This window comes from Aulonocara stuartgranti (assembly GCF_965226115.1).
Source record: "Aulonocara stuartgranti genome assembly, chromosome: 18".
In the NCBI taxonomy this organism is placed as follows: domain Eukaryota; kingdom Metazoa; phylum Chordata; class Actinopteri; order Cichliformes; family Cichlidae; genus Aulonocara; species Aulonocara stuartgranti.
The window spans coordinates 22,594,045-22,620,182 of record NC_138954.1 but is presented as its reverse complement, the minus strand read 5'-3'; the positions used below and the strand labels follow the sequence as shown (position 1 = coordinate 22,620,182).

The following is a 26,138-nucleotide window of genomic DNA, read 5'->3' as shown; positions in this document are numbered from 1 at the left end:
TAGAGAGTGCATCAAATTGGAATTTAGTCTCAGGTGTTCACGGTAGACCAAAGTAAAACACAAAAAAATAAAATGCCCTTTTTTGTCACTGCCTGTCCACAATTTTGTGATCATCTTCTTCTGTGGTGTTTTTTCGTTTACGTTTTTTTTTACAGAAGATGTACGTGGCCAGCCCGTACACAGACCGCGTGATTGCCCCGGACTCAGACCCGCAGCCATTCGATGCAGGTGACGGTCTGATCTGGGTGGTTGGACCAGTCCTGGCTGTAGTCTTCATCATCTGCATCGTTATCGCCATCCTCCTGTACAAAAAGTGAGTGGGATGGACTTCATAAAAATAAAATGTCAAATTTTCCAACCATGACGCTAACTCACACTCTTGGTCACACTGGGTAAATGCCACAGCAGCTTTGATTATGACTCTTCAAGGATAAGACTGACTTTAGTCAAAACTTTTCACAATGACATCAAACTCCATGAAATGCGCAGAAATCTTTTCATGTGTTTCAGCCTCGCTGTTTGTGAATATTCATTCTAACTGAATATGTCAATCTTTGAAGATGTCCCACACATATAATACATTATATATTTAGTAGGGGTGCAACGATACACAAAATTCACGGTTCGGTTCGATACTTTGGTGTCACGGTTCGATATTTTCTCGATACAAAATAAAATGTTCATGCCTTTTTAATTTGTCATTTATTAAAATTATAAATATATATTTTAACTCAAAAGTAAGTTTTTAAATTTAACCCTAACCCTTGTGCGTGTTTTTTATTTTGACAGCGAATGCGTACCTGTGGACCACTTATGTGCAGCCCTGGTTATTTAGCTCATCATATCGCAGCCACAGAAATTATTTTGTCCATGAAACCATAAAGCTGCACTTTCTTTTTGCCTTATAGTCTCATTTGTCATAACTTCTCTGTTTTGTGGTAAGCTTTTCTTTGGCTGTCACTTCTTCACCCTGACCTGTCTTATTTGGCTCAGCAGAACTAAAATATATATCCTGCTGCTTTTACACACGCACTCACATAAGCTCAGCGATTCTCTGCACGATCAACCTCTCACATGTTTAAGCTTGCTGCGGGAGATTTCACTTGTCATGTTTGCATAGTAAGCTAACGATTAATAAGACAATGTCAGAGGAATTGGTGCACAAATTATCATCACTCACAGATCAGTGCTGTCGCTCTCTATACACAGTTCACGCGATTGCAAAGTGAAAGCAAAAAAACAAGCGCAAATTCAAATGCGATTTCAATATGTCACATATTGACAGTGGCTCACCGATGCCAATGACATAATTACCCAGCTACATTTCTGAAAGAATGCAAAAGCATTGACATATATTTTTCCTACAATAGCCCGACGGGCAGGGAAGAGATAGATTTTGGTAGCCCGACTGGAAAAATCTCTAGCCCCAGGACATCAGGCTAGCGATATTGCAAGCCCTGTATCTGATTGAGGAATCACTCATCTTTGGAAAAGAGAGTTTATTACAGAGAAATGGCTCTTTCCAAAATAACAGCTATACTATCCGCTTCTTCTGGGCTATATTCTCAGCAGCATATTAAACATATCAGGTCCCCATAAGGAGAATCATGTGCTAACAGCTGTCTAAATGACTCGGGTAAAGTTTGTAGCATGCTTGTTGTTTTTGTCTTTGCACTAGGATGATGTTGGCATAAATGTGCAGTCATATTCGTTGTGTTCCCACTAGTGCTTTCAGGTTAACCTCGTTAAAATGACCTTAACGCCACAACACGGCAAATCTCCGTTAACGAGCTACCCCTGATAGCCCGTGCATGGGGCTAGACGGCCAACACGTTAACGAGCTAACTGCGCTAACACACTAGTTCACACCAATGTAATTGAGCATTGCATGGCACATCCAACATACTGTTTTAGTCCATGACTCGCTTACCTTCAGGGTCATACATCACATGAAAACCAAAATAATTCCAAACGCCAGATCTGAATGACGTTCAATTTGCCTGTTGCAAGGAGAGCTTAACTTCTGTCTCGCTAGCTTGCCCTGCGCTCTTCCTTCTGACTATGCTGTCTGTGTGGAGCGCTCAGTGGCTCTGCGCTTGACAGTGCAGCCTAGGCGGAGTAGTCGAACGCAGATTCACTGAGCGCTCCACACAGACAGCATCGTCAGAAGGAAAGTTGATAAAATAAATTACAAATGTTGTATTGTTCGATACATATGCGTACCGAACCGAAAGCACTGTATCGAACGGTTCAATATCGATACGAATATCATTGCACCCCTAATATTTAGGGACTGTATTTTTTGGCAAACAAATATGTGTCAGCGACTATTTACAGCAACTAGAGTAAAATACATTTGTGGTTGCTAGTGAGTATTTACAGCAGCGCGATTATGTGTCAAAACTCGAGTCAAGATAAACGACGGTGCCATTACTTATCATCCATGTTCCAGCTGCGCCCGTGTGGCTCACTGATGGGTTTTAGACAGTGCAGCAACATTAAGCATACACACTCAGGTACTATGCTTATATCCTTGTTGCACCTCCTGCTGTTATACTCTTCCACGACAGCTCAACATTCACCAAATTCTCTATGAATTTGGAAATTTTGTTCATTCCTCAGACAGCCATCAAGCAGTCTGACCCTGCTGTAAGCCTGTGATATCTGCTGCAAGCCTTCAAGCATTTGAATGCTAATGCAAAATATTGATTTTCCTCTCTAACAATCTGTCCATTTCCTTCCCTTTCTTCCTCTAATTATTCCTGCCCATGCTCCCGTTTCACTGGAAGCAGCAAACCTGACAGGTAAGATTAAACCAATGTCAAGCTCTTTGTACATTTTAACCCACAGTAATTACAAGATACCAGATGCTGTACAAAGAACTTGTACAAGGACTTAAACACTGTATCTGTTAATGCTGTGTTTACGCGAATCAAGCGGCCATGCTAATGACGTGTCAGTACCGAGCCTGCTTTCCTGTCCCCGGTTTGTTTGCATGTGCTAATTGCTCTTTTGACTCACTGGTGTTTCAGCAGTAAGCGCAAAGACTCTGAACCTGGAACCAAGAGCCTTTTGAGCAACGCCGAGATGATGGCCCATCACCCGACCGATCCCGTGGAGATGAGACGCATCAACTTCCAGACTCCCGGTAGGCAGCGTGCGCCTCCACGGGCACCTGAAGAAACACTTTTTGTTCTGAACGATAAAATCTACTTTTGATTGCTCATCGTTTGAAAATGAAATATTCATGCCGGCAGTTTTATTCCTGGTAGAAACCCACAGACGAGATTGAGAAAGTTTTCCTCCTCATCACAGCCAACACATACCTGGCAGCTTCTAGTCGTTTCTGAGATCAAAATGGCTTCTACCCAGGTAGTACAGTCACTGCTTAGTCACGGCTGAGTCATCACGGTGTGACAAAATCTGATTATCTCCGCTCGCCCACAATCCACATGCCAAGCTGCAGAAAGTAGCATCAGAACAAACAGAAATGACAGAAATCTGCCTTATCAATCTTGAATGTTTAGAGCTCAGAGCGGATTCTCAGAAGTTATGCTGTGGGTTAACAGTGATCATTTGTAAAGCAATTGGCTCTCTTCTCGCCAGCATAACCAACCAAAGCCTCACTTTGAAGTAAATACACAGATTTTGCTGCTTCCCACCCCCTACCGAGCGAGATCTAACAACACAGCTGCTTCGGTCGAGGCAACGGGCCAATGAGGCTTCGCTTTCACTTCTTCCCGTTCAGTTAGCACCATCCTAATAACACATGACCTGAAGGAATTTAATCACCGCTCTCTGTGTATTTTTTGTGGTTGCAATTTATAGAAGCGTTTCGGGGTCCTTGTTGAAAAAGGTGGCGAGATGTGTCACCACAGAGAAAGGTCACCTGCCAGGATATTAAAGGGCAAATGAGAAAGATTTTTATTTAATCAATAGATAAAGGTCTAAAGTTTCTTTTTTTCCCCACATGTTCCTGGGAAGCAAAGAATCCCCCTCCCCACACACACACACTCTCACACATACAGAAGAAAGCACTTCAGAGCTTCTTTCATCATGAGAATTTTTCATGCTCGCGTGGCAGCAACCTTGACGCTCCCTCCTCGCCCACTTCTTCTCCCCTGAGATTTGTGCTTTTGAGACGCTGAAATTTGTTTCCAACAAAACCGGCCGATCCTATCTGAGGTCATTCCGGTCCCGACTTGAACGTTTTGTCGTGCTTACCTGCGGGTGCTGCAGTGCCTGCCTTTAGAGAAAAATCAGCGTTGATGTGAGCACGTGTTTGACGGCTGTAGCAGCACAGCGTGTCAAATGCTTTTCATAGTGCATCTGCGTGCATTATAAATCACCCAAACATCGAAAATGCGTTCTGGAATCTGGCATTGTGAAATCTGTTTATTGCACACAGAGTTTGTGTTAGTTTGATTTATTGTTGAAAGTGTTTGCCTTTTGAATGGGGAATAGATTGCTATAGCTTCTCTAACGACTGTACGAGGCAGAGGTTGCTTCCTTTGTGTGCATCCGTGCGCGCGCGCGTGTGTGTGTGTGTGTGTGTGTGTGTGTGCGTGCGTGCGTGCGTGCGTGCACCGCCCTCCTAATTAGTGTTCTGTCTGTGTTTGTTTTCTCTGAGTCGCTGCTCCTCTGATCACAGAGAAAGCAATTTATCAAAGAAAAACAATTTACAAACAAACAAACCTCGCCTCACTTTGTCCGCGCACATGGATCAAAATTGATTTTCTGCCTCAGCGTGTTCCTTAATGATATGTGATGTTGTCTGATTGTATAATTATCGTCGCATCTTTGCATATGAGTGATGTCGAGCGGCGGCAATTTAGGTCGCTGAGCTGAAGTCTGCGTGACCTCTGACCCTCATTGTAACGCAGGAATGATGAGCCATCCTCCCATCCCCATCAGCGAGCTGGCTGAGCACATAGAGCTGCTGAAAGCCAACGACAACCTGAGACTCTCCCAGGAGTACGAGGTGAGAAATACTGTATATTATCATTCCATATAATAAATAGATACCATCCTGTTATTTGGCGATGTTAAGCCTGTTAAGCCTTCATAAAACAAGTGTTACTTAACATTTGTTTACCTGCGTGCAGGCTGCTTGTTCATGATTTATTCAGCAGCGCAATTTATTGCTGTAACTCGTCTACATTACAGAGTGCTCTCTTTCCATTATCCTCAAATGCACCACTAAATATATGCCAGCACACGCTATTAATGCACGTATTTTGTTGCTCTCTCGCAGTCAATCGACCCGAGTCAGCAGTTCACCTGGGAACACTCCAATCTGGAAGTTAACAAGCCCAAAAACCGCTACGCCAACGTCATAGCGTACGACCACACCAGAGTCATCCTGTCTCCCATAGATGGTGAGGATTTGCTGGAAATGAATGTCAATTAAAGAAGATTGTGAGAGTTCCTAATGGAGGGGGCGGGGCATGTTTGAGCTGACGGGTGGGTGCATAGCACACAAAGAGTTGGTATGGGGAGAGTGATGCGAGAGCTACATGATAGATGAAATCTGAATTTGCGAACAGTGCTGAGACCAACTGTGTGCAGTGGCATGAGACTGACAAACAGCGTGAGTGCATCCAAGTGCAGCCCGCTCTCCTCCAGAACAAGGAGGAGGGGAATGGTTTTGATCTGGAGCTCATGAATTTACACCGACAGATTCTTGTTTGTTTGCTGTCGTCCACTAGTCATCCAGCAGCCTGTCTGCTGGAAGCCACGGCTGTCAGAAACAAACAGTTCGTTAGGCTGTTGGATGTCATACACGGGGGTTAATTTATTGTGCCACTTGTGCAGATTGCAGTTTAGCAAGAGACTCAGAAGTGTCTCGCTTGCAGGTATCCTGGGGAGCGACTACATCAACGCCAACTACATTGATGGCTACAGGAAGCAGAATGCCTACATCGCGACGCAGGGGCCGCTGCCAGAGACGTTCGGGGACTTTTGGAGGATGGTGTGGGAGCAACGGGCTGCTTCTGTCGTCATGATGACACGCCTGGAGGAGAAGTCACGGGTAAGAAAGCAAGACCTTACCCACTGACCCACATCTGCAATTTCAATTATCCAGAGTCATACTGCATACATGAAACTGAAGAAGAACGTCGCTTTTCTTCTGAGAACTGCAGTACCGATGAGGCTAATGCTTTTCTTCGATCCTCGCAGATCAAGTGCGATCAGTACTGGCCGAGTCGTGGCACGGAGACATACGGGATGATCCAGGCCACGCTGCTGGACACAATGGAGCTGGCCACTTTCTGTGTTCGCACCTTCTCCCTCCATAAGGTACATTATTTCACGCCTCCTGTTCCACCTGTGTGCCCCTCGATTCACTTCTCTGCCCTCACCTCCCTTAAGTTTACGGACATATCCACAGAGAACAGCTTTGATCTCTTGAACTTACAATTTGGAAGCAGGAGCAACTGAAGTAATCATGAGCGAGCAGCGCGTGTGGACACAGAGGATAATAGATTAGTCTGGGCTTCGTGGAGTGTTCAAACCAGGCCAGCCTCCCTGTGTCAGGGACTGTGATTTGATCTCTGTTGGAGGCAGAGCAATTTCTTGTGGCACAGGGCTAATCTAGGACCGTCAGACTGGCGCGTCTCTCTCTGGCCTACTTACAAACAGAAACTAGGCCAGCTGTAGTTTCCAAGTAATACTCCACCTCTCGAAATATTTGTTTATGTGTTGTAAAATGTTGCGTTAGATTAACAAATGACGAAGAGAATAATAATAGTAGGCTGAAGTACTTTTATGTACGAATAGCTTCTTTCAGCTGCTCACCTTTTTTACAGCGGATGTCCTTACCCAGCCAGCCCCCTTATGTTAGGCTGGGGACCAACAGTGGGAGCAATAGATGTGTATCCTGCATCATCATAATAATGTTGGTCCAGCATCAGCATTGCAGCTGACAAATCGCATTGTTGTGATGTCATAGCTTTGCAATGTGGAGTCGAAAAAAACCCACTCTCTTAATATAAAACTCTTTTGGATCAAATAGTCGGTATTTCAATAGCTTTCTATACAACATGGTAAACGTATGATTAAACTGAGGTTTGTTGTTAGCCACATTTAGCTTACTAATCTTGGTTTGGTAGTGATAGTTTTTAATAGCATTAGCTAATGTCTTGGCTAATGCTAACTGAATACTCATACAATATTGTTGTGATGATGTAGGAATAACACCAATACTGGGTTATCAGATTGTGTGTACACTAGCAGTCCTCTTTTTGATATTGGGGTTGTGCTTTTCTCTTTCCCCTGTGAGCTAAAGACATTTTGTGATGTTTTGTAGCTATCCATACATAAAAAAGTTAGCAAACATGCTAACTCCTACATATCAAAATAACCCTTTGTTTCTTGTTTTCAGTTCAATTATTTTGAGTAAATTCTTTTCGTCTTAAGACCAGTGGTCAGTTTTGTGTTTTTAAATGCAGATCCCTGTGAACTTTGATTACGCATTAAATAATTTGCATGAATAAAAACATGTATAAATTTACATTAATTTTAGAGGAAATTTCTGGGATCAAGATTTAATCCGTGTTTGTTTTTAAATTACATTCCTACCAAAATAAGAAACTGGTAGGTTTATGAATTTTATTAAGCATCTGATTTCTTTGCTTCATTTGCATTCGGCTTTGTATCTATTGCATCTTATTATAGTCATAGTTTAATGTGTGTACACACCTTACTCAGTTTCCACTTTTTCTAACACATCAAATATTCTATCTGTCTTAAAACTGATTATTTGGTATATTTGCTGAAAGTCTGACTAGTCCCGTTATAGCCACTAAGTTAAAAACATTATCTTTCCTATTTGGTTTAAATTCTGTATCCTGTGAGATTTCTCTCAAATAAAATCATTCCACTTTTCTTTCTGCATTGCTCTACAAATCCTCCTCCAGGTTTTAACTGTACTATTGACACACTCATTTTATTCCCAAAGGAAATTATTGAACCATTTCATTCCTAAGCTCAAGATGGTTTTTGGAACACACACTTGCAATAATAGATAATTAATCTTGTCAAAGATGGTTAAATTTAACAACTTCCACCTCTTTTGTTTAATCAACTTTTTTTATAAGAGTCTGTGCTAATGAAGCTTACAAATGTCGCCATACAAGTTGTTTTGGCTTAAGTGACACTAACCTCAGTTTTTCTCACATGTTTCTCACATCAGAGTGGAAGCAGCGAAAGGCGAGAGGTGCGTCAGTTCCAGTTCACAGCCTGGCCCGATCACGGCGTGCCAGAGTATCCCACCCCCTTCCTCAACTTCCTACGCAGAGTCAAAGCCTGCAACCCCCCTGATGCTGGACCTATCATTGCTCACTGCAGGTATGCTCACACCCACATTTAATCTATCTTGGAGATAAATAGGATCAATGCGGCTTTCATCATGACTGTGAAGCTTTATTGAGGGAGCGTTTAACTTGGAAAAATGACTGGGAAAGTGGCTGATTTGCTACGCTAATTTCATCTGAAGGTAACAATATCCGACCCTTGCGGAGCTCACTAAATTTCACAGCTGTTTGATCTGCAAAAAACTGAAGAGATTGAAAATTGCATTTTCACTGGTTGGTTATGCTGGGAACTGTTTCTTGGCTGAGTACAGAAAATTCCTTAACTCTCCAGTGGTCAACAGAAATAGTGTGAGAGGACTTGCTATCATTGCGTAGGATGCAATGTAGCCACTGGAAAAATACAGTTTGTCCTGTTCATTCTTTATATTTTTAGTAGATTATATCATTTCGGCTAATTTTTTATTCCCAGTCTTTGGGCCAAGCATCAGCTATTTTTACATTTGACCTGAACTTCTGAAAAGACCCATAAAAACATTGTAATCTTTAAAGAAATCTTACTGAAGAAAATATCAGTATATAAGACGTCTTTCCTCCTCCTATGTCAGTGCCGGTGTTGGTCGCACTGGCTGTTTCATTGTCATCGACGCCATGCTAGAGCGCATCCGACACGAGCGCACTGTGGACATCTACGGTCACGTGACCCTGATGCGCTCACAGAGGAACTACATGGTGCAAACGGAGGACCAGTACAGCTTCATCCACGAGGCCCTTCTGGAGGCTGTGGCATGCGGAAACACTGAAGTGGCTGCCAGGAGTCTCTACTCCTACATGCAGAAGCTGTCCAAGGTGGAGAGCGGAGAGCATGTGATTGGCATGGAGCTGGAGTTTAAGGTGAGAGTGGAGGCAGTGGAGCTGGAAACCATTTAAATGAAATGGAAGGCAAGCAGATTTGACGTCTGATATTTGTTTGAGATGTAGAAAATATTGGCAACATTGTCTCCAAATTTCAAAAAAGAAGTGCCCATTTGAAATAATTGGTTTGATAGTGTGTCTGTGAGTTGTAAACCTTTAAGCTAGACGTGATCTTTGCCTCACAGGTTGGTTTAGTATAGAAAATATTGTTAGAGGCCCAATGATGATATAACACCCATATCTTTGTGATAAAAATAAAAAAGATAATTAGAGCCTGTACTATTTTCAATTTATTAAGTAGTTAAGATAACTCTTGGCTTGTTCCAGTTTCTCAGCTATGACTACATGAATTTATGCTGTTGTTTTACTTTTTGGCAGCAAACTGATTGTTTTGTGTGTTTGGGCTGTTGTTAAACAGTTATTGGATTAAATAATCAATTAAATAATCAGAAAGATGATTTAAGAGTGATTTGAAAAACATTTACTTGATTCATATACTTAAAGATACAGTGTGGAAAATGTCACCAGCAGATGTCAGTAGAGGGTAGATTTCTTACCCCTCTCAATTCAAGTGCATGATTCTATCCATGATGCCCACAGTAGGAAAAAAATTACTGACTGCGCATTTAAAAGAATATAAACACTTTCCTTCATTTTCTCTCCACCCAGCGCCTGGCTAACACCAAAGCCCACACGTCCAGGTTCGTCACAGCCAACCTGCCTTGCAACAAATTCAAGAACCGACTAGTTAACATCATGCCCTATGAAACCACTCGCGTGTGCCTCCAGCCCATCAGAGGACTGGAGGGGTCCGACTACATCAACGCCAGCTACATAGACGGTTACAGGTATGTTTTCGTCCTGCAAACGCTAATATGACCTGACCTCCTCCCTCCGCTGCGGTCCTCTTATGATGGTTTGATGAGTGAATGGACTGGATAGCTTTTCACCACATTGCTCTCACCTGTCACTTCCTGTCAGATCTGTCATTACTGTGTACATGTTGCCACTATTTGTCTTGCTGCATGGCACTCATTTTGGTCCAGTGAAGACTTTCTGATGATTCAGGCATTCAGAGTCATTGTACACACATGTTGTGACTGTTGCTTTTCTTGCCTGCAGCCTGACCCCCTTTTAAGTCTGATTCTTGACAGATGAAGAAACAAGGAGGGAAAAGGAGGTGACAACATAATGTGTGTTTGTGTGCGTTTGTGTGTAGGCAGCAGAGAGGCTACATTGCCACCCAGGGTCCACTGGCTGAGACTACAGAGGACTTCTGGAGAATGCTGTGGGAACACAACTCCACTATAGTAGTTATGCTCACTAAGCTGAGAGAAATGGGACGGGTATGGACAAAATACACAAAGCTAAATAAACAACAGGTCTTGTAACATTGCAGCCCTCTTGCATATGATTACTGAAGACTTCTTATGTGTTCTGCTCTGACAGGAGAAGTGTCACCAGTACTGGCCCGCTGAGCGCTCAGCAAGGTATCAGTACTTTGTGGTGGACCCCATGGCGGAGTACAACATGCCTCAGTACATCCTCCGAGAGTTCAAAGTTACAGATGCCAGGGTTGGTTCATGCTTTGCTTAAAGTGTCCTCTTGCATGTTGCATTCAGAAAACGGTGTAACATCACACTCTGAGGTTATTCAGGAGTATTTTGTCAGTGCTGTTAGCAGGCAGTGGCGCACTATCGACCTGTAGTGTGTGCTGGTTAGTGTGTGTTTTCTATGTGAATGTGTGTAACACAGCAGGTTCAAGATATTGACAGACTCCTATGGATCACTCATTCAACCATGCTGTCTCCAGATTACCTTGACATTGTGTGTGTGTGTGTGTGTGTGTGTGTGTGTGTGTGTGTGTGTGTGTGTGTGTGTGTGTGTGTGTGTGTATTCACACACACACACACACACACACACACACACACACACACACACACACACACGTGTCAGTCATACATAAATCCAGTTAAGCCTGTCCTGCCCCGACGCCACATTGACAGATGCTCTATTGATCTCCATTAAAGGGGAGTCAGAAAGGCTGAGCAGAAGAGAAAAGATGTAATTGCCTTCTGAGAGGCTGACAATAGCAGACGCACTGACGTTACAGCTTTAAGTTAACCACAACCACTGATCCAGGATCAGATAACAGTAATCATTAGAAGGAAGAGAGGATATTGCCTGGCAGTCTCACTCCTCGGTCAATACAGCGAGAGGAAGCTTTGTAAATAATCATTTCGAAATAATCACCTTGCATGAAGACCAACTGCACATTCAAGGACAAGCGTCTGAATATGTGAGAAAGACATCAGATAGATGTTCACATCCATATAGTGTGCAGGTTATTGTTTTAACTGATTCTTCGCTCCCCCAGGACGGCCAGTCACGAACAGTGCGTCAGTTCCAGTTCACTGATTGGCCAGAGCAAGGTGTGCCCAAATCTGGGGAGGGCTTCATCGATTTCATTGGCCAAGTGCACAAAACCAAGGAGCAGTTTGGCCAGGATGGACCAATCTGCGTTCACTGCAGGTAAGCACCGGACTTTATATTAGACAACTCGTCATTGGTAATTAAATCACAGTTTAATGTGACTCTCGCCTTTGTAATAACAGTAGTGTGTGTGAGAATCCAGCACACTGTTGATCTGACACACTACATACTCTAGTAAAATTGTTTTCCTTTGTGGCTGCAGTGCCGGCGTGGGGCGGACAGGTGTCTTTATCACTCTGAGCATTGTCTTGGAGCGGATGCGTTACGAAGGGGCGGTAGACATCTTCCAAACTGTCAAAATGCTGCGGACACAGAGACCAGCCATGGTGCAGACTGAGGTAAACACACACTCATTAACCAGGGCAGAGACAGTGAAGTAGAGCGCTGCATTAATGAGAATGGTGGTATTTGACATTTAGCTTAGTGTTTATTTTAACTATTTGGTGATTAAAGGAAAATCTCTCTATTAAAGTCTTTTTGTAAAGAATAATGTGGATTAAGAAACCATTAGATTCATATTATCACCAAGCGTTTAAAATTCACCCAAAGTATCAGAGATGGAAATGTTAACCACATAAACGAGATCATAATTCCACTGGTTGTGTATGTATTTGCAGTCAGATCTGGGAAAAGAACAGAAATGTCACTAGCATAAGAGTTTAGAATTATATTCATTATCTGCCCAAGAAGCTAAAGTGCTTCGCAGCTTGGCATGCTGAACTGTACTGCATATTTTTAATCCATGCTACAATAACACAGGCAAAGCCTTAATGTCATTTAGGCAGCGCTAGCTATTGATGAGCAGTCCCACCCACATCAATATACATTTGCATTAGCATAAGTAGGACACTGAAAGGAGGAAATAGCCCCCAGAGTGTGAATTTTTCATTGTAAACTGTAACAGCAACACACACAAGCTGGTGGAGCACTTTGTAACAGTGTCATGTTATATTCTATATACAGAAGCAAGGTATGCACATGGTTTAATTCATAGTTTTATTTGCATAAACATGTGAACGCATATTTGATAAAGTGCTGTGCTTTACACTATGCACTAGTGCACTGTTTTACTATATGTAAAAATTAGAGATGGCACGATACCACTTTTTTATGTCCGATACCGATATCATAAATTTGGATATCTGCCGATATGATATGAATCCGATATAGTGTTTTTAATCAATAAAACTGTTTTTTTTTTTTATATCTTGCTGCATTTTGTATAAGTTCATACTCAAGTTTTAAAAAACAAGAGACTGAAGCTATTCTGTTATACCTGTATGCAAAAAATACACTGCAACCAAAATATTTCATAGTTCAGCAAAACTGATCAATCTAATGAACTTAAACCTGCTCCATCCTTCCTATTCTGGTATTTTAAAGAGTAAGCAACCTAACTAACAGGGTTGAAAACTCCCAGCAAAAAAAAAAAAGAAAAAGAGAAAGGGAACCCTCCACCCTCCACCTCATGATGCTTAATGATGCATAATCAACTTTAATTTGATGCAGTGTGAAGAAAAATGCACAGAAATCAATTATTTTTCTACAGTATTTAAATAGATTCAACATCTTTCTTCAACAGAATTGCAGACTGCACAGATGGTATCTTCCCAAAGGAAAAAGTAGTATAGCTTACTAGGGTATATATATTAGACTTAATAGTCACTATATACAGTAATGGACTTCTATATATTTCACATCAGATTAAAACTTTGGGTGTAAGATTCAGATAATTATTTATTAAAAGCTAGACATTTTAAATGAGAATAAGAAAGAAAAGTATGTCTTTGTGCCCCCTTTTCCCTGTTAATGCCCCTGGCTAAACTTTGCCAGGGGGGCCCCTGCACAGTTACCAGCCGTCAGCTGCGTAGAAAAGGATCCTGGTGTAGAAAGTAATATTAAATACATTCTAACAACAGATTATCAAGCTTAAACGTGCTGCTGTTGTTCAGCCGCTGGTTTCCTCTTTCTGGCGCAAAGTGGGCAATAAACAAACAAGTGAGAAAAGCCGATCAGCTGATCATTGATCAGTTTCAGGATTGAAGTAGCAACAGGAGAGGGAGGGAGAGAGAGGCAGTCGCTCCATATATCGGTGGTTAAGCTTAACGCTGGAATGCTTTACAAACATTCAGAGATGAACTTACACACTTGTTTTACTTCTCTCGGAGATGAGATGAGGCTCCAAATGCTCAACCAGACCGTCGACAGGTCTCGCGCCACAGCCACTCTATCACCTGACGCATACTGCTCCAACGTGCTACGGTTATGAGCCGAGTTACGTTTTGTGAGGTGCTTTTTTGATATTTAATGGATCGGATTACATTTTTTTATTTCTCTCCGATATCCGATCTAGTAATTTAGGTCAGTATCGGACCGATGCCGATACGTAATATCAGATCGGTTTATCTCTAGTAAAAATCTGACTTTTTCATGTTAATTGTAAGGAATTAATGAAAATATATTTCTAAGTGTGCTCGAGTGCTAAATGCATATTCATAAGTATACAGCATTGTGCAAAGGTCTTGAACCACCTGATTTCTCTATGAGCAACAGTTCTCCTGGCTTTCTGCTGATCTTTTAAAGATTTTCTTTGGACATTTGCTGCTTTTTCACTCATTTTCAGGCCAGTCTTTTTACCTGAACTGAGCAGTGTTTTTCATTTGTTCCTAAGCCACTCAACACTGACCTATGAATCATTTGAGAAACATGAATGAAAAAAAGCATATACCTCAAGGGAGAAGCCACTGTTGTGTCTATACATAACAGAAACCTTAGCTAAGAGCCAGTTTTAAAGTATCTGTAAGCACTTTGTTACTAGCAGCTTGTTGTAAAGCCACAGGCTTGGTTTGGAACTGTATTTCTTCCAAATATATGACACTCTTGTTTATGGGAAATATATTTTTCCCTTATTTGTACTTGTGTTTTTCACACAGGACGAGTACCAGTTCTGCTACCAGGCTGCTCTCGAGTACCTGGGTAGCTTTGACCACTATGCAACGTAAGAGAACAGACAACCATCCATCCATCTTTCTGCTTTGAGGTCCACAAACAAAACCAACCGAGTGAGCCAACAGAAAGACGGCGTGAGATAAACGTGAACATTGAACCTTTTCCGGGAGCGAGATTCAAATTCTGCACCAACGAGGACAAAAAGCAACAAAAACAGCAACAAGAAAATCTCTGTCTAACAGCGTCTCAGCAGGAGTTTCCCTGAGGAGCTGCTGGGTGTGGAGACTATCCATGTGTAATCCATATACTTACCTCAGTGTTCCAGTGTGAAGGACGTATAATACATGTGTGTTGTGGTCAGCTATCTCCAATATGAACCAGTGAAATACAAATGGCTTCTGAACAGGAATTATGATACTCTATGTGTATAAAACAAACAAACAAAAAAAGATTTTAAAAAAACTAAACAAAAAAAACACAAGAGCCTGGATATTTGCTGCACCCTAAATGGGCTTTTTATCCTCAACTTTGTATCTATTGGTTTGATCTACTAAAGGGGTTACAAAGTGCAAAGGTGAACGTTTCTATGTGTCTGTGAGTCTATTTCTAAGGTGTCTACTGCTACCATCAGTAGTCCTGCCTGTAGTTTGACTAGGTCGTGGCTCAGCAGAAGCCTTCAGTATGGACTCACCACCCCGAGGACTGTTGGAGAAGCATGTGGATGATCATTTACCTGATGCACAGTGCCAAGAGAAACCATGCAGCGTGAACATAAACTGTGGCCTAAAAGGAGAGGTGACTCCTTCTTTCATCCAGCATAACATAATCAGACTAGAGACCGCTCCTTAAAAAAAACCACAACACAATAACAAGGATGAGTTGGCAGCCCCAAACAGCTGACCTCGAAACAGCGATTAAAACCTACTGCTTTCTTCACTCAACAAAGCTTGCTCGCTATTTGCTGTAGTCCTTGTTCATCTTCCAGCTCGGCTCCTCTTGATGTCAGTCCTATCGGTTCAGTTCAGCAGTGGCTTACTGAAGAGAGGCTTAATGAAAGAAAGAACTGAGCTCCAGTCAGTGTCTTTCTCTCTCTTGAGTTCAGAGAGCCATCTTTCTGTAGATTTTTCTGTTTTCACTGTATGTCTTTGCCTTACGTTGACTTTATTTTTTTTCTTGCGTCCTTCACATGCTGCTTCATGCTCGCGCAAACCGTGTTAAAGCTTTTATTGCCGTGCATTGTCTTCACTCGAGGATGAAAATTTTTTGTTTGGTTGGTTTTGTCCCGATCATCTTCCTCCACTGAAGTTCTCCTACTTGAATTTTGCCGCTTCTGCAGTTGAACCCTTGTGTTAATTGCTTTTCCTTGCTAAGGCTACCGTCAGTGAACGATTACAGGAAAAAATTCAAATTACATTCAAAGCTAGTAGTGAACCGCTCACTTTCAACAGTCCTCTGCCTCTATCCCATCCTCCTGTTAACCCTATTAAAAGTTTCTCTTTTCCTTAAACCCTTGTTGTACAGAACATGCTCAGCTTTACCGACTGATAGATCCCCGCCCTCCCCTTCCAATTAAGTATGACTGCACAACTCCTCGATATGGTTGTTTATCTTTTTCTGAATTTGAAATGTAGTCATGATTGGTCCCACGTGGTGATTAAACAGCACAGCGATGTTCCAATATAGCAGACATCTCGACCGAAATCACCGATTGTGTACATACAGTCTATCATTGGAGTCCTATACAGTACAGTTGCATAACGTCTGAGCACAAAATATAACGTGGGATTGGATGTGATGTAGTACTTATTGTCGCGAAAAAAGAAAAAAAAAAGAAAAAAGCCTTATTGTTATTGTTCACTTCGTCATATTTATTTCGTATGATTTTTTTTAAAGGATATTTATTATGACTGTTTTGTTATTTTTTAAGTTTGTTTTTATTTATTTGGGATTTCTAGCAGTTCTATCCAATAAGACGATGTTTATTTGCTTCTTTGGCGAGCCATTGTTAAAGTATGATATTGTCACTTTTTTTATTTTGTCTTTAACCGTCCATTTTGGTGCTTTTTTTTTCTCCTTTTTTTTAAAAGAAAATTGCTTTATTGTTATAACGTATGCCCTCAGTGTAGGGTGCTATTTGATACTGATTACTGATGTCCAACTAGTCAGCTAGAGATGTACGTACAATAGAGGCAGGACTAGCTTCAGTTTACAGAGATGCCCTTTCGATGCTCTCCCTCGTTCAACCTCCATAGCTGGAGGTACGTTTCACCCCACCGTGATAGGTGTAAGGGCATCAGAGAAATTAGATATATAGAGCAGACTACAGGGCAGATCGGTGAAGACCTCCTGGCAAGCTGTTGGTGTTTAGTTTGCTTGAAAGCACATGGTAGCAAGTGTATTTTTGACAGAGAATGGATAAGAATTGCCTAGCTACACACTTTACACACCCTGAAAAGTTATTGTTTGAACCTGAAATTATTCTCATATGAACTCTATGTGTGGTCCATAAGTCTTGACAATGTTTGACATATATGAAATATGTTATTCCTTCGATTTCTAATGATTATTGTGTCAAGAGAAATATAAAAGGCACACGCGAAACATTATATGAAATGTGTTGAGGGAAAAGCTCTGGTGATGCCATACCCCTCACTTATGTACCTGTTCTTTCCTTTCGAACCATAGATGTAGATATTGTATCTCGACTTTGTATTAAAAGCAGGATGATTGGATATACAGCACAATGAGCTGCTTGATTCTTGTGGGGGGGGGGGGGGTAGCTCTTTGGTGTGATTCACTCTTCGATCACTAGATGGGGCCAAAGTCGCTGCACCTACTCTTCAGTAGTGCGCACACAAACAGAATCTGTTTGGATTCGGTTTAGCCTCCTTTTTCCACTCAAAATGTACAAAATTCTTTAGCTTCAGCTTTTACTAAAATCTTGAAAAATTGCAGGTGAGTTCTTGGTCTTGCAGGTACTTCTTGTGCTAATCAAGCAAAAAGCCCTGCCTGAATGTAAAAAGTGCAGATGGTTGACTGAAAATGTTGCCCTATCCAAACTGAGAGAAAGAGACGACCATTTACACTGATTGGTCACTTCATTAGTTCCACCTTCCTTGTGGTTGTTTAAACGATGATCAGTTGGTACAAAGGGCTAAAGTACTGTTGCCTTCCTATCAGCTCCAAACAATGTACTGATTCTTCTCTGACTTCTGACATCAACAAGGGATTTTGGCTCAGAGAACTGGAGCTCCCTTACTCGGTACTCTTGGTGTTTTTGTGGGAAAATCCCAGCAGATCAACAGTTGTTCTGCACTGGTGCCAGACAGACTGGTCCGCCACTTAAAATCAGCTCACTTCCCCATTCTGTTGCTCAGTCTGAGCTTCATGATCCCGTATGCACACCGAAATGCATCAAATTGCTGCCATGTGATTGGCTGATTAGATGTTTGTGTTAAAGAGCAGGTAAACCCAATAAAGTGGCCGGTGAACGTGTATGCACTTTCTAGTCTTACTAACCACTCAGAGGGTTTTCAGCAAAACAAAGAATATTCATGCATTCAGATACATATTCATGTAGCTCTTTATCTTACCTATAATAATGAATGCATGAGGCACAATTTGACGTTGACCAATATTCTTTGTTTTAGTCTACCTACCTCGTTCCTGAGCCTCGGCCACCTCTACATCTTCAGTATCGAGGTTTATTAATGAGTTTTTTCAAAGGATTAACTCTAAATATTAACAATAATTTTTTTTTAAACTTTGACTTTTGACTATTTAAGCTCAGCGACAAGTTTAAAATGTTATAATCCCAAGTTCACGTATCCATAAGGCTTTGACTCTATACAGTTCTAATACATTATATCTAATATATCATCTCTATAGCACAGTAGTGACGATGTTCATTATAAAAATCTATAACTGTTGTCACATCACAGGTTCCTTACTTGATAAAATTAAGTAGGCAAGTAAATTTTATTCCTATAGCACATGTAAAACCAAAGTGCCTTATACTAACATAACAAAGAATATTCAGGTTCGTGAAAAATGTATGCCACACACATTCACAATGTTTACATGGAATAACTTAACAACAACCAATCATCCAATCACCATTCCAGAAATCAGCAGTTTCTAAAAGTTTGACAGAAATGTTTGTTTTTCCAGAGTTTCAGTGTAACGACTGCAAAGGCACAAGCCCCGACCTCAGGATGATCAGGAGTGTTTGAGAATCAGATCTTAATGATTTTAAACAATACATGGATGCCACAAATCTGTCACGTGCAGTAACAAGACCATTTAAACACAAACAATTAAATTGTTAAAAATAGAGATTTTGATGTGTCTGTTGGGAATTTAAACCAGCCTAATAATGAACAGAACTCCATTTCAGGTATTTTAAATGGAATTTTATTCAGTTAAAATTAAACTTTTAACATAAAAATTATATTTAAGATACCTCCACTTCTTCTAAATAGTCAAAAGTAAAAAAATTTCACATTACAAAAATGTCTTTCATCCCTCACCCCATCCATTTAAAGCCACCCGTCAAAAATATGGATTGAACAAACCAGAATTTATGGCAGATAGTGACGGAAACCAGGACTGGACAGACTACTTTCCTTTCATCAGGAATGTTGCTCCTCGGATTAGTGATAGGATCTGTTTTCAAAGCACATGCCATGCACAAAGAGATTATCAACTGCTGTTCACTAATGCTCACGAACTTGCCTGTCCTAGGCAGAGCTCTACACGTGTCTGACGTCTGGACTAAATCTGAAAAATCTGCCTGCCATCCTCATTGTTCCTGACTGTTATCGGTCTGATATGAACATCTGCTGCATCTTACACTGTTTCTTATCAGACGGGGCCAAATGTTAACTTACTATTTCTTTGAAATCTCTCTAAAAGCCAACCCCTCACTGCTGTTAAATGTTGCACAGAGGAACAGAAAGGGAAAGTCAAGAAATGCATTGTTCTGTCCATGAAAGGCACGTTTACATGCGCTTTCATGACTCCATGCTGGTGCACGTCCTTAATGAGATGTGTTAAAACACGTCAGGTATGTTACAAAATCAACATTATTTGCCTGTACACGGTTTTGTGCCCCAGTTGGTTCCACACCTACAGACAAGTCACAGCAGTCAGTGTGAAGCACCCGTGATGGTGTCAGCGTTAGGGCTGAAAAATTCCTATTATGTGAATTATTTAAACACATATGCTTGAATTTAATTTCACTCTGATTGACATTAATTGTACATAGCGTTTTTCTGTCGGTACATTTTAAAAACTCATAAACTGTACAGGTTAAAAAAAAACACTCAGTTAAATTAAAACTTTTATGTTTACACAATTTCTTTGATTACCTTTCTTTTTATAGCAGTTATCACTAAGGAAAATCTGATCATCAAAAAAACAAACTGGCTGCTCAGTGGAGGAGGAAGGAAAAGAAAACCAAAGAAAGATCCTTAACCTGAGTTGATTTTATACTTCATAACAGAAACAGTCTTCTACCGCAAGAACTTCTTCACTGCTTCCATAATACGCAGTATTACTCTGCATGTACATGCAGTACATAAGTGGGCGAAATAAATACTAAAGTGTGTTGCATATTACTAGAAAATGCAACTGTATAAACTTTATTTTCATTCTTGAACTTGTATACAAAAACAAAGAGATTTCCTAAGATCCTCTGTCAGAGCAGACACTTTTGTTTCAGTTCTCAGAGGTTGTGGCTCTGTTTCATTACAACATCTCATTAAGAAAACATTGCTTCATTATTTACACCTGTGCTTTCCCCCTCTCGCATATCAAAATATGCCGCGATGCAGAAGAGCACAGTTGCTTTGACAATCTAATATTTCATTAATTTGCAAGGTGGTCTGCAGATGGCACCGGGGTGCAGAGGTTAGTGCGATTTCCCAACAGCAGCTGAAGCCTCCTGCTTGGCTCCTCTCTGTGTGAGTTCTCTTTGTGTCTGCACCACTTTTGTCCCATATTCCAGAGACATGCTGCTTTAATTTGGTATTTTAAATTGGCTTTAGGTGTGTGTGGTATTAGCCCTGTGAGATGGACTTAAAAATTCTAAAAAATGGTCAAACTGATTCGACTTGTTCACTCGAGTCAAAGTAAAGAAGTACTGAAAGTATACAAGAAAAAGTAGATCTTTATTTATTTGCCAAGCCATCTGAACCTCATGTCACATTAATATTAATGCAACTTAGATCCAATTCTAATGAATGCACCCAGCTTGAACATCTGTTGCGTAGAACACAAGCAGAGAAACTTAAAAAAGGAACTATTTTTGCTGTTGCCTGCATTGTAGATGGGTGACCTTCCCTTCAAAGCTAAAATAGAAAAATGAATAGACCCAGAGGTTAAAGTGGGGTTTGGCAGGTGGAGAAAAACAGTTAGAAACAGCTACAGTAATTTCCAATGTGAACAAAGCCGATTTTTTTTTATGATATTTTATTATGGTGATCTATTGTACGTGTAATCATGCATGGAAATTAGCTATCAGCTAACTCTGGTACAATGCATCAAATGGCAATACTGACAGCCCCTTTTTGAATAACATTCATTTAAAAAAGAAAGAAAGATGTTGCATGAGCTAACACGGCTGATTTTTAGCCTCCAGACAGTATAAAGCTAATATACAGGTGGAATTCAGTGAGTGAATCTAAACGTAACCTAACTCTGACCATGAACACCACAGACACTCTGCACAAGTCTCACACAATGCATAAGTGTAAACTTTGCCACAATACCTCCGCCTGTGTTAAACTGCCTGGAAATTTCATGCAGTCTTTAAAAAATAATACGTTAGTATACTTCAATTTGTTTTGCAGGATGTTTCACTGTATAAACAACATAACTTCAGCAACAAATCTTGTGTAGCTTCGATATCCGTACAAAAAAAACAAAAAAAACAACTGAAATTACTGGTTTATCAAATCTAAATGAGTAGTGCTTACGTTTAAAAAATAATCTCGTATCTTCCTCTTTTGTCTTTCTGATATCTTTCTGTATCTTGGAGTGATTTTATCTCACATTCTTTTCTCTGTCTGGGAACTACAGGAGCGCAACCTTTACTTTTAACTTCACCTTTGTACACAAACAGGTTTGCCCACATTTGCTGAGCTATTAGAAAAATTACCTGCAACCTTGCTTCTTTTACATACATATATATAATTTGTTCGCATTTATTTATTTATTGTGGAAAAACGAACCCGACATTTCTGATAAAATGTAGGGAGTAAAAGTACACAGTGGCGTGTCTAGAAAATTTTTGTTGGGGGGGCCAGGTAGGGGCACAGATTTGGAGAAGGGTGGCAGATGTAATTGGCAGATAATGTTAAAAACAATTCTACCAACCGTTAACCATAATTCAATAACCCTGTAAACCTAATAACCGAATGAACTTTTAACTCTTATTAGAATGAGATTTTAACCACTACGGTGCAAAGTTTTTAGATACTGCGTTGATAAAGTACAAGAGATACAATCAGTCAGTGTTTATTCAGCATTCAAGGACATCAATATTTGCATAGTATTTTTACTGACATATAGTGCACATATGTTTTGGGCAAAAACATTTTTGAATATTAAAATACGAACATTTGTAACAAACAATTGACAAATTAGCCAGTTCCAATGCAAAACTTTATCTGCCTGTTAAAAAAAAAGAAGATAATCTTCTCACAAACTGGTGTCTGATTTTGAAGCAGGAAAAAAGTGGGGAAACAACTGAAAAGACTAATATTTGAATAAAACCTGAAAGCAAGTAAATACTTTCTATGCTGCCTTATGGTAAACTTTGGTAATATTGATAAAGAACAACACTGGCTGATGATGAAATACATTCAGCTGGCATGGTGACACTGCCAGTATTAAGCTGCAGGGCTGGACTGGGACAGAAAATCGGGCATTTTGACTACAGACCGGCCCACCAGGTAGTAAAGCCATAAAGCCTTTGAATGAAAACAAACGCTGTTGTGACAGTGATGTACAGTCTTTTTGGTATATGTATGATTTCTATACATTTTACGTCAGATAAAAACTTTGTTCGCAAGATTCAGATAATTATTTAATAAAAGCTAGATGTTTTAAATGAGAATAAAAAAAAAAAGTATTTCTTTGTGCCCCCCTCTCCCTGTTAATGCCCTACTTGGCACCCTGGAAACACTTTGCTAGACCCGCCCCTGCACAGTTACCAGCTGTCAGCTACCTAAAAAAGGATCCTGGGGTTATTTGTCTCTCAGAAACAGTTCATAACTTCCCTTCAACTCATTCATGTCACCTAAAAGGTAAACCTGTTTCTCCATCACCTGTTCAGCTCTGATGATTCAGTAAGGACATCTTACTGATATACAAACAGATATACAAACCGACATCATGACCAGCAGCTTTACAGCTGTGGCTCCAGCAAACGTCAGCTGATACTAGAAATTAATATTAAATAAATTCTAACAACAGCTGATCAAGCTTAAACGTGCTGCTGTTGTTTAGCGTGACATCTGCTGGTTTCCTCTTTCTGGCGCAAAGTGGGCGATAAACAAACAAGAGAGACGATCAGCTGATCATTGATCAGTTTCATGATTGAAGTAGCAATAGAAGAGGCAGCTGTAAATACAGAATAACTCCAGCTTTGTGTCTTTTTCCATCCTAGCTGAAGTCCGGGACAAACTGCGTCTCTTCTCAGCTCAATACGAAACGTGTAATATTTTCTCTGAATGAGGGACCATTCAGTGGCGTGTCTAGAAAATTTTTGTTGGGGGGGGCAGGTAGGGGCACAGATTTGGAGAAGGGTGGCAGATTTAATTGGCAGATAATGTTTAAAAAAAAAATTCTACCAACCATTAACCATAATTCAATAATCCTATAAACCTAATAACCAAATGCACTTTTAACTCTTATTAGAATGAGATTTTAACCACTACAGTGCAAAGTTTTTAGATACTGCGTTGATAAAGTACAAGAGATACAATCAGTGCTTTGTCAGTGTTTACTCAGCATTCAAGGACAGCAATATTTGCATAGTATTTTTACTGACATATAGTGCACATATGTTTTGGGAAAAAACATTTTTGAAAATTAAAATACGAACATTTGTAACAAACAATTGACAAATTAGCCAATGCAAAACTTTATCTGCCTGTTAAAAAAAGAAGATAATCTTCTCACAAACTGGTGTTTGATTTTGAAACAGGAAAAAAGTGGGGAAACAAATGAAAAGACTAACATTTGAATAAAACCTGAAAGCAAGTAAATACTTGCTATGCTGCCTTATGGTAAACTTTGGTAATATTGATCAAGAACAGCACTGGCTGATGATGAAATCCAGTCAGCTGGCATGGTGACACTGCCAGTATTAACCTGCAGGGCTGGACTGGGACAAAAAAATTGGGCATTTTTACTACAGACCGACCCACCAGGTAGTAAAGCCATAAAGACTTTGAATGAAAACAAATGCTGTTGTGACAGTGATGTACAGTCTTGTTGGTATATGTATGATTTCTATACATTTTACGTCAGATAAAAACTTTGGTTGTAAGATTTAGATAATTATTTAATAAAATCTAGACATTTTAAATGAGAATAAGAAAGAAAAGTATTTCTTTGTGCCCACCTTTCCCTGTTAATGCCCTACCTGGCCCCCTGGCAAAACTTTGCTAGACCCGCCCCTGCACAGTTACCAGCTGTCAGCTACATAAAAAAGGATCCTGGTGTTATTTATCTCTCAGAAACAGTTGATAACTTCAACTCATTCATGTCACCTAAAAGGTAAACCTGTTTCTCCATCACCTGTTCAGCTCTGATGGTTCAGTAAGGACATCTCCTGGTTTCATCTTCATGTTTCCCTCTCACCACATATCTAAACAGACATCATGACCAGCAGCTTTACAGCTGTGGCTCCAGCAAACATCAGCTGATACTAGAAATTAATATTAAATACATTCTAACAACAGCTGATCAAGCTTAAATGTGCTGCTGTTGTTTAGCGCAATATCTGCTGGTTTCCTCTTTCTGGCGCAAAGTGGGCGATAAACAAACAAGAGAGAAAAGCCGATCAGCTGATCATTGATCAGTTTCATGATTGAAGTAGAAACAGGAGAGGCAGGGGAGAGAATGAGAGAAGAGGCAGCTGTGCAGCATAAAGACAGAATAAATCCAGTTTTGTGTCTTTTTTCCATTCTAGCTAAAGTCCGGGACAAACTGCGTCTCTTCTCAGCTCAATACGAAACGTGTAATATTTTCTCTGAATGAGGGACCATTCCATTTTTTTAAGGAGCCGTTGGCAACTCTACTAACTAACCTTATGAATAAAATAAAGTTCACTATCAGTAACATCATAGCACCCACCAGCTGTATAAAAACTCAGTCAAACTGGCTAGAACGCAGTATGAGTTATTGCAACTGACAGTAAAAAGTCAGCAACATGAAAATAAACTCCACCTAAACTTGATTTATATCTGACCCAGATAGACTGCAGGTCATAACTTCTTACCTGAAGTTCAGTTCACCTGACACTCGGACTGGCGGCTGCTTCGGGTCTCTCCTCCTGCCTCCCCTTCCCTCATCCACCTGTTGCCTCTGTGGAAGCCCCGTCATAGCCACCACCAAACAACGGAGTTATTTCTACACATCGACCTGCATCTGGCCAATCCACCACCTCTCATTGTTCATGCCATTAAAAAAAATAAAAAAATAAGTCACTGGGGATATGCCCGGTATGCCCGATGGCCAGTCCAGCTATGTTAACCTGCAACCAAATTTGCAGCTCCATACAGCAATGTTACGACTTAGATTATATCTTATAACTCATAACTCTTATGTTAGCTCCCCTCAGTAGCATACTGTCTGAAATATTCCACAGCTGCAATAATTCTTTAAGTGTTATTTTTTTCCTTGGTATTCTAATTTCACCGAAGTTTACTAAACTCAACAAACTTGATATTACTTACCGGGACATTTATTCTGTCCTCATTTTCTTTCACCGAAAAATTGTTTCCTGCAGTGCCATCTTTCGGGCTTGGCTCTCCTACCTTTGCTAACGTGATGCGCATAGCGCAGAAGCGATGCTGCATTCACTTACACTCGGATATCTGAGCGTCACCGTGAAAACATAATCGGACATTTGATATTTGATTGAATTTTATTGTTTTGCCTTTGGGGTGGCACCTGGGGTGGCCAGTCTGGTTTGGGGGGTGGCCTGTGCCCCCCCAGGCCACCCCGCTGGACACGCCATTGGGACCATTCCATTTTTTTAAGGAGCTGTTGGCAACTCTACTAACTAACCTTATGAATAAAATAAAGTTCACTATCAGTAACATCATAGCAACCGAACAGCTGTATAAACTCGTCATGCTAGCTCACGCAGTATGAGGTATTGTAACTGACTGTAAAAAGTCAGCACAACGAAAATAAACTGCACCTAAACTTGGTTTATATTTGACCCAGAGAGAC

The 26,138-nt window shown here is 40.5% G+C and overlaps 1 protein-coding gene and 1 long non-coding RNA gene across 12 annotated transcripts in view; one reads left to right on the top strand and one right to left on the bottom strand.

Moving 5' to 3' along the window:
• Positions 1 to 17,401, top strand: part of ptprsb (protein tyrosine phosphatase receptor type Sb) — a 73,084-nt gene extending 55,683 nt beyond the window's left edge. For 7 of the 10 annotated variants that reach the window (XM_082513757.1, XM_082513753.1, XM_082513750.1 and 4 more), the window contains 14 exons: positions 156 to 313; positions 3,033 to 3,148; positions 4,884 to 4,981; positions 5,255 to 5,378; positions 5,856 to 6,031; positions 6,181 to 6,300; positions 8,195 to 8,349; positions 8,921 to 9,206; positions 9,897 to 10,075; positions 10,447 to 10,573; positions 10,677 to 10,802; positions 11,605 to 11,759; positions 11,923 to 12,058; positions 14,654 to 17,401. In XM_082513757.1, the coding sequence (XP_082369883.1) occupies positions 156 to 313; positions 3,033 to 3,148; positions 4,884 to 4,981; positions 5,255 to 5,378; positions 5,856 to 6,031; positions 6,181 to 6,300; positions 8,195 to 8,349; positions 8,921 to 9,206; positions 9,897 to 10,075; positions 10,447 to 10,573; positions 10,677 to 10,802; positions 11,605 to 11,759; positions 11,923 to 12,058; positions 14,654 to 14,722 (2,025 nt within the window). In that variant the 3' untranslated portion in view covers positions 14,723 to 17,401. The remainder of the gene's footprint in view (positions 1 to 155; positions 314 to 3,032; positions 3,149 to 4,883; positions 4,982 to 5,254; positions 5,379 to 5,855; positions 6,032 to 6,180; positions 6,301 to 8,194; positions 8,350 to 8,920; positions 9,207 to 9,896; positions 10,076 to 10,446; positions 10,574 to 10,676; positions 10,803 to 11,604; positions 11,760 to 11,922; positions 12,059 to 14,653) is intronic. The other 3 variants (XM_082513749.1, XM_082513755.1, XM_082513751.1) reach the window with 1 other exon arrangement.
• Positions 229 to 26,138, bottom strand: LOC309694044. Of its 2 annotated transcripts, none has more exons than XR_014272779.1 (3): positions 25,637 to 26,138; positions 25,180 to 25,344; positions 229 to 302 (listed from the first exon to the last, which is right to left on the bottom strand). It is a non-coding gene; the product is annotated as an uncharacterized lncRNA (long non-coding RNA). The 2 variants fall into 2 exon arrangements; XR_014272780.1 differs by having other exon boundaries at positions 25,180 to 25,265.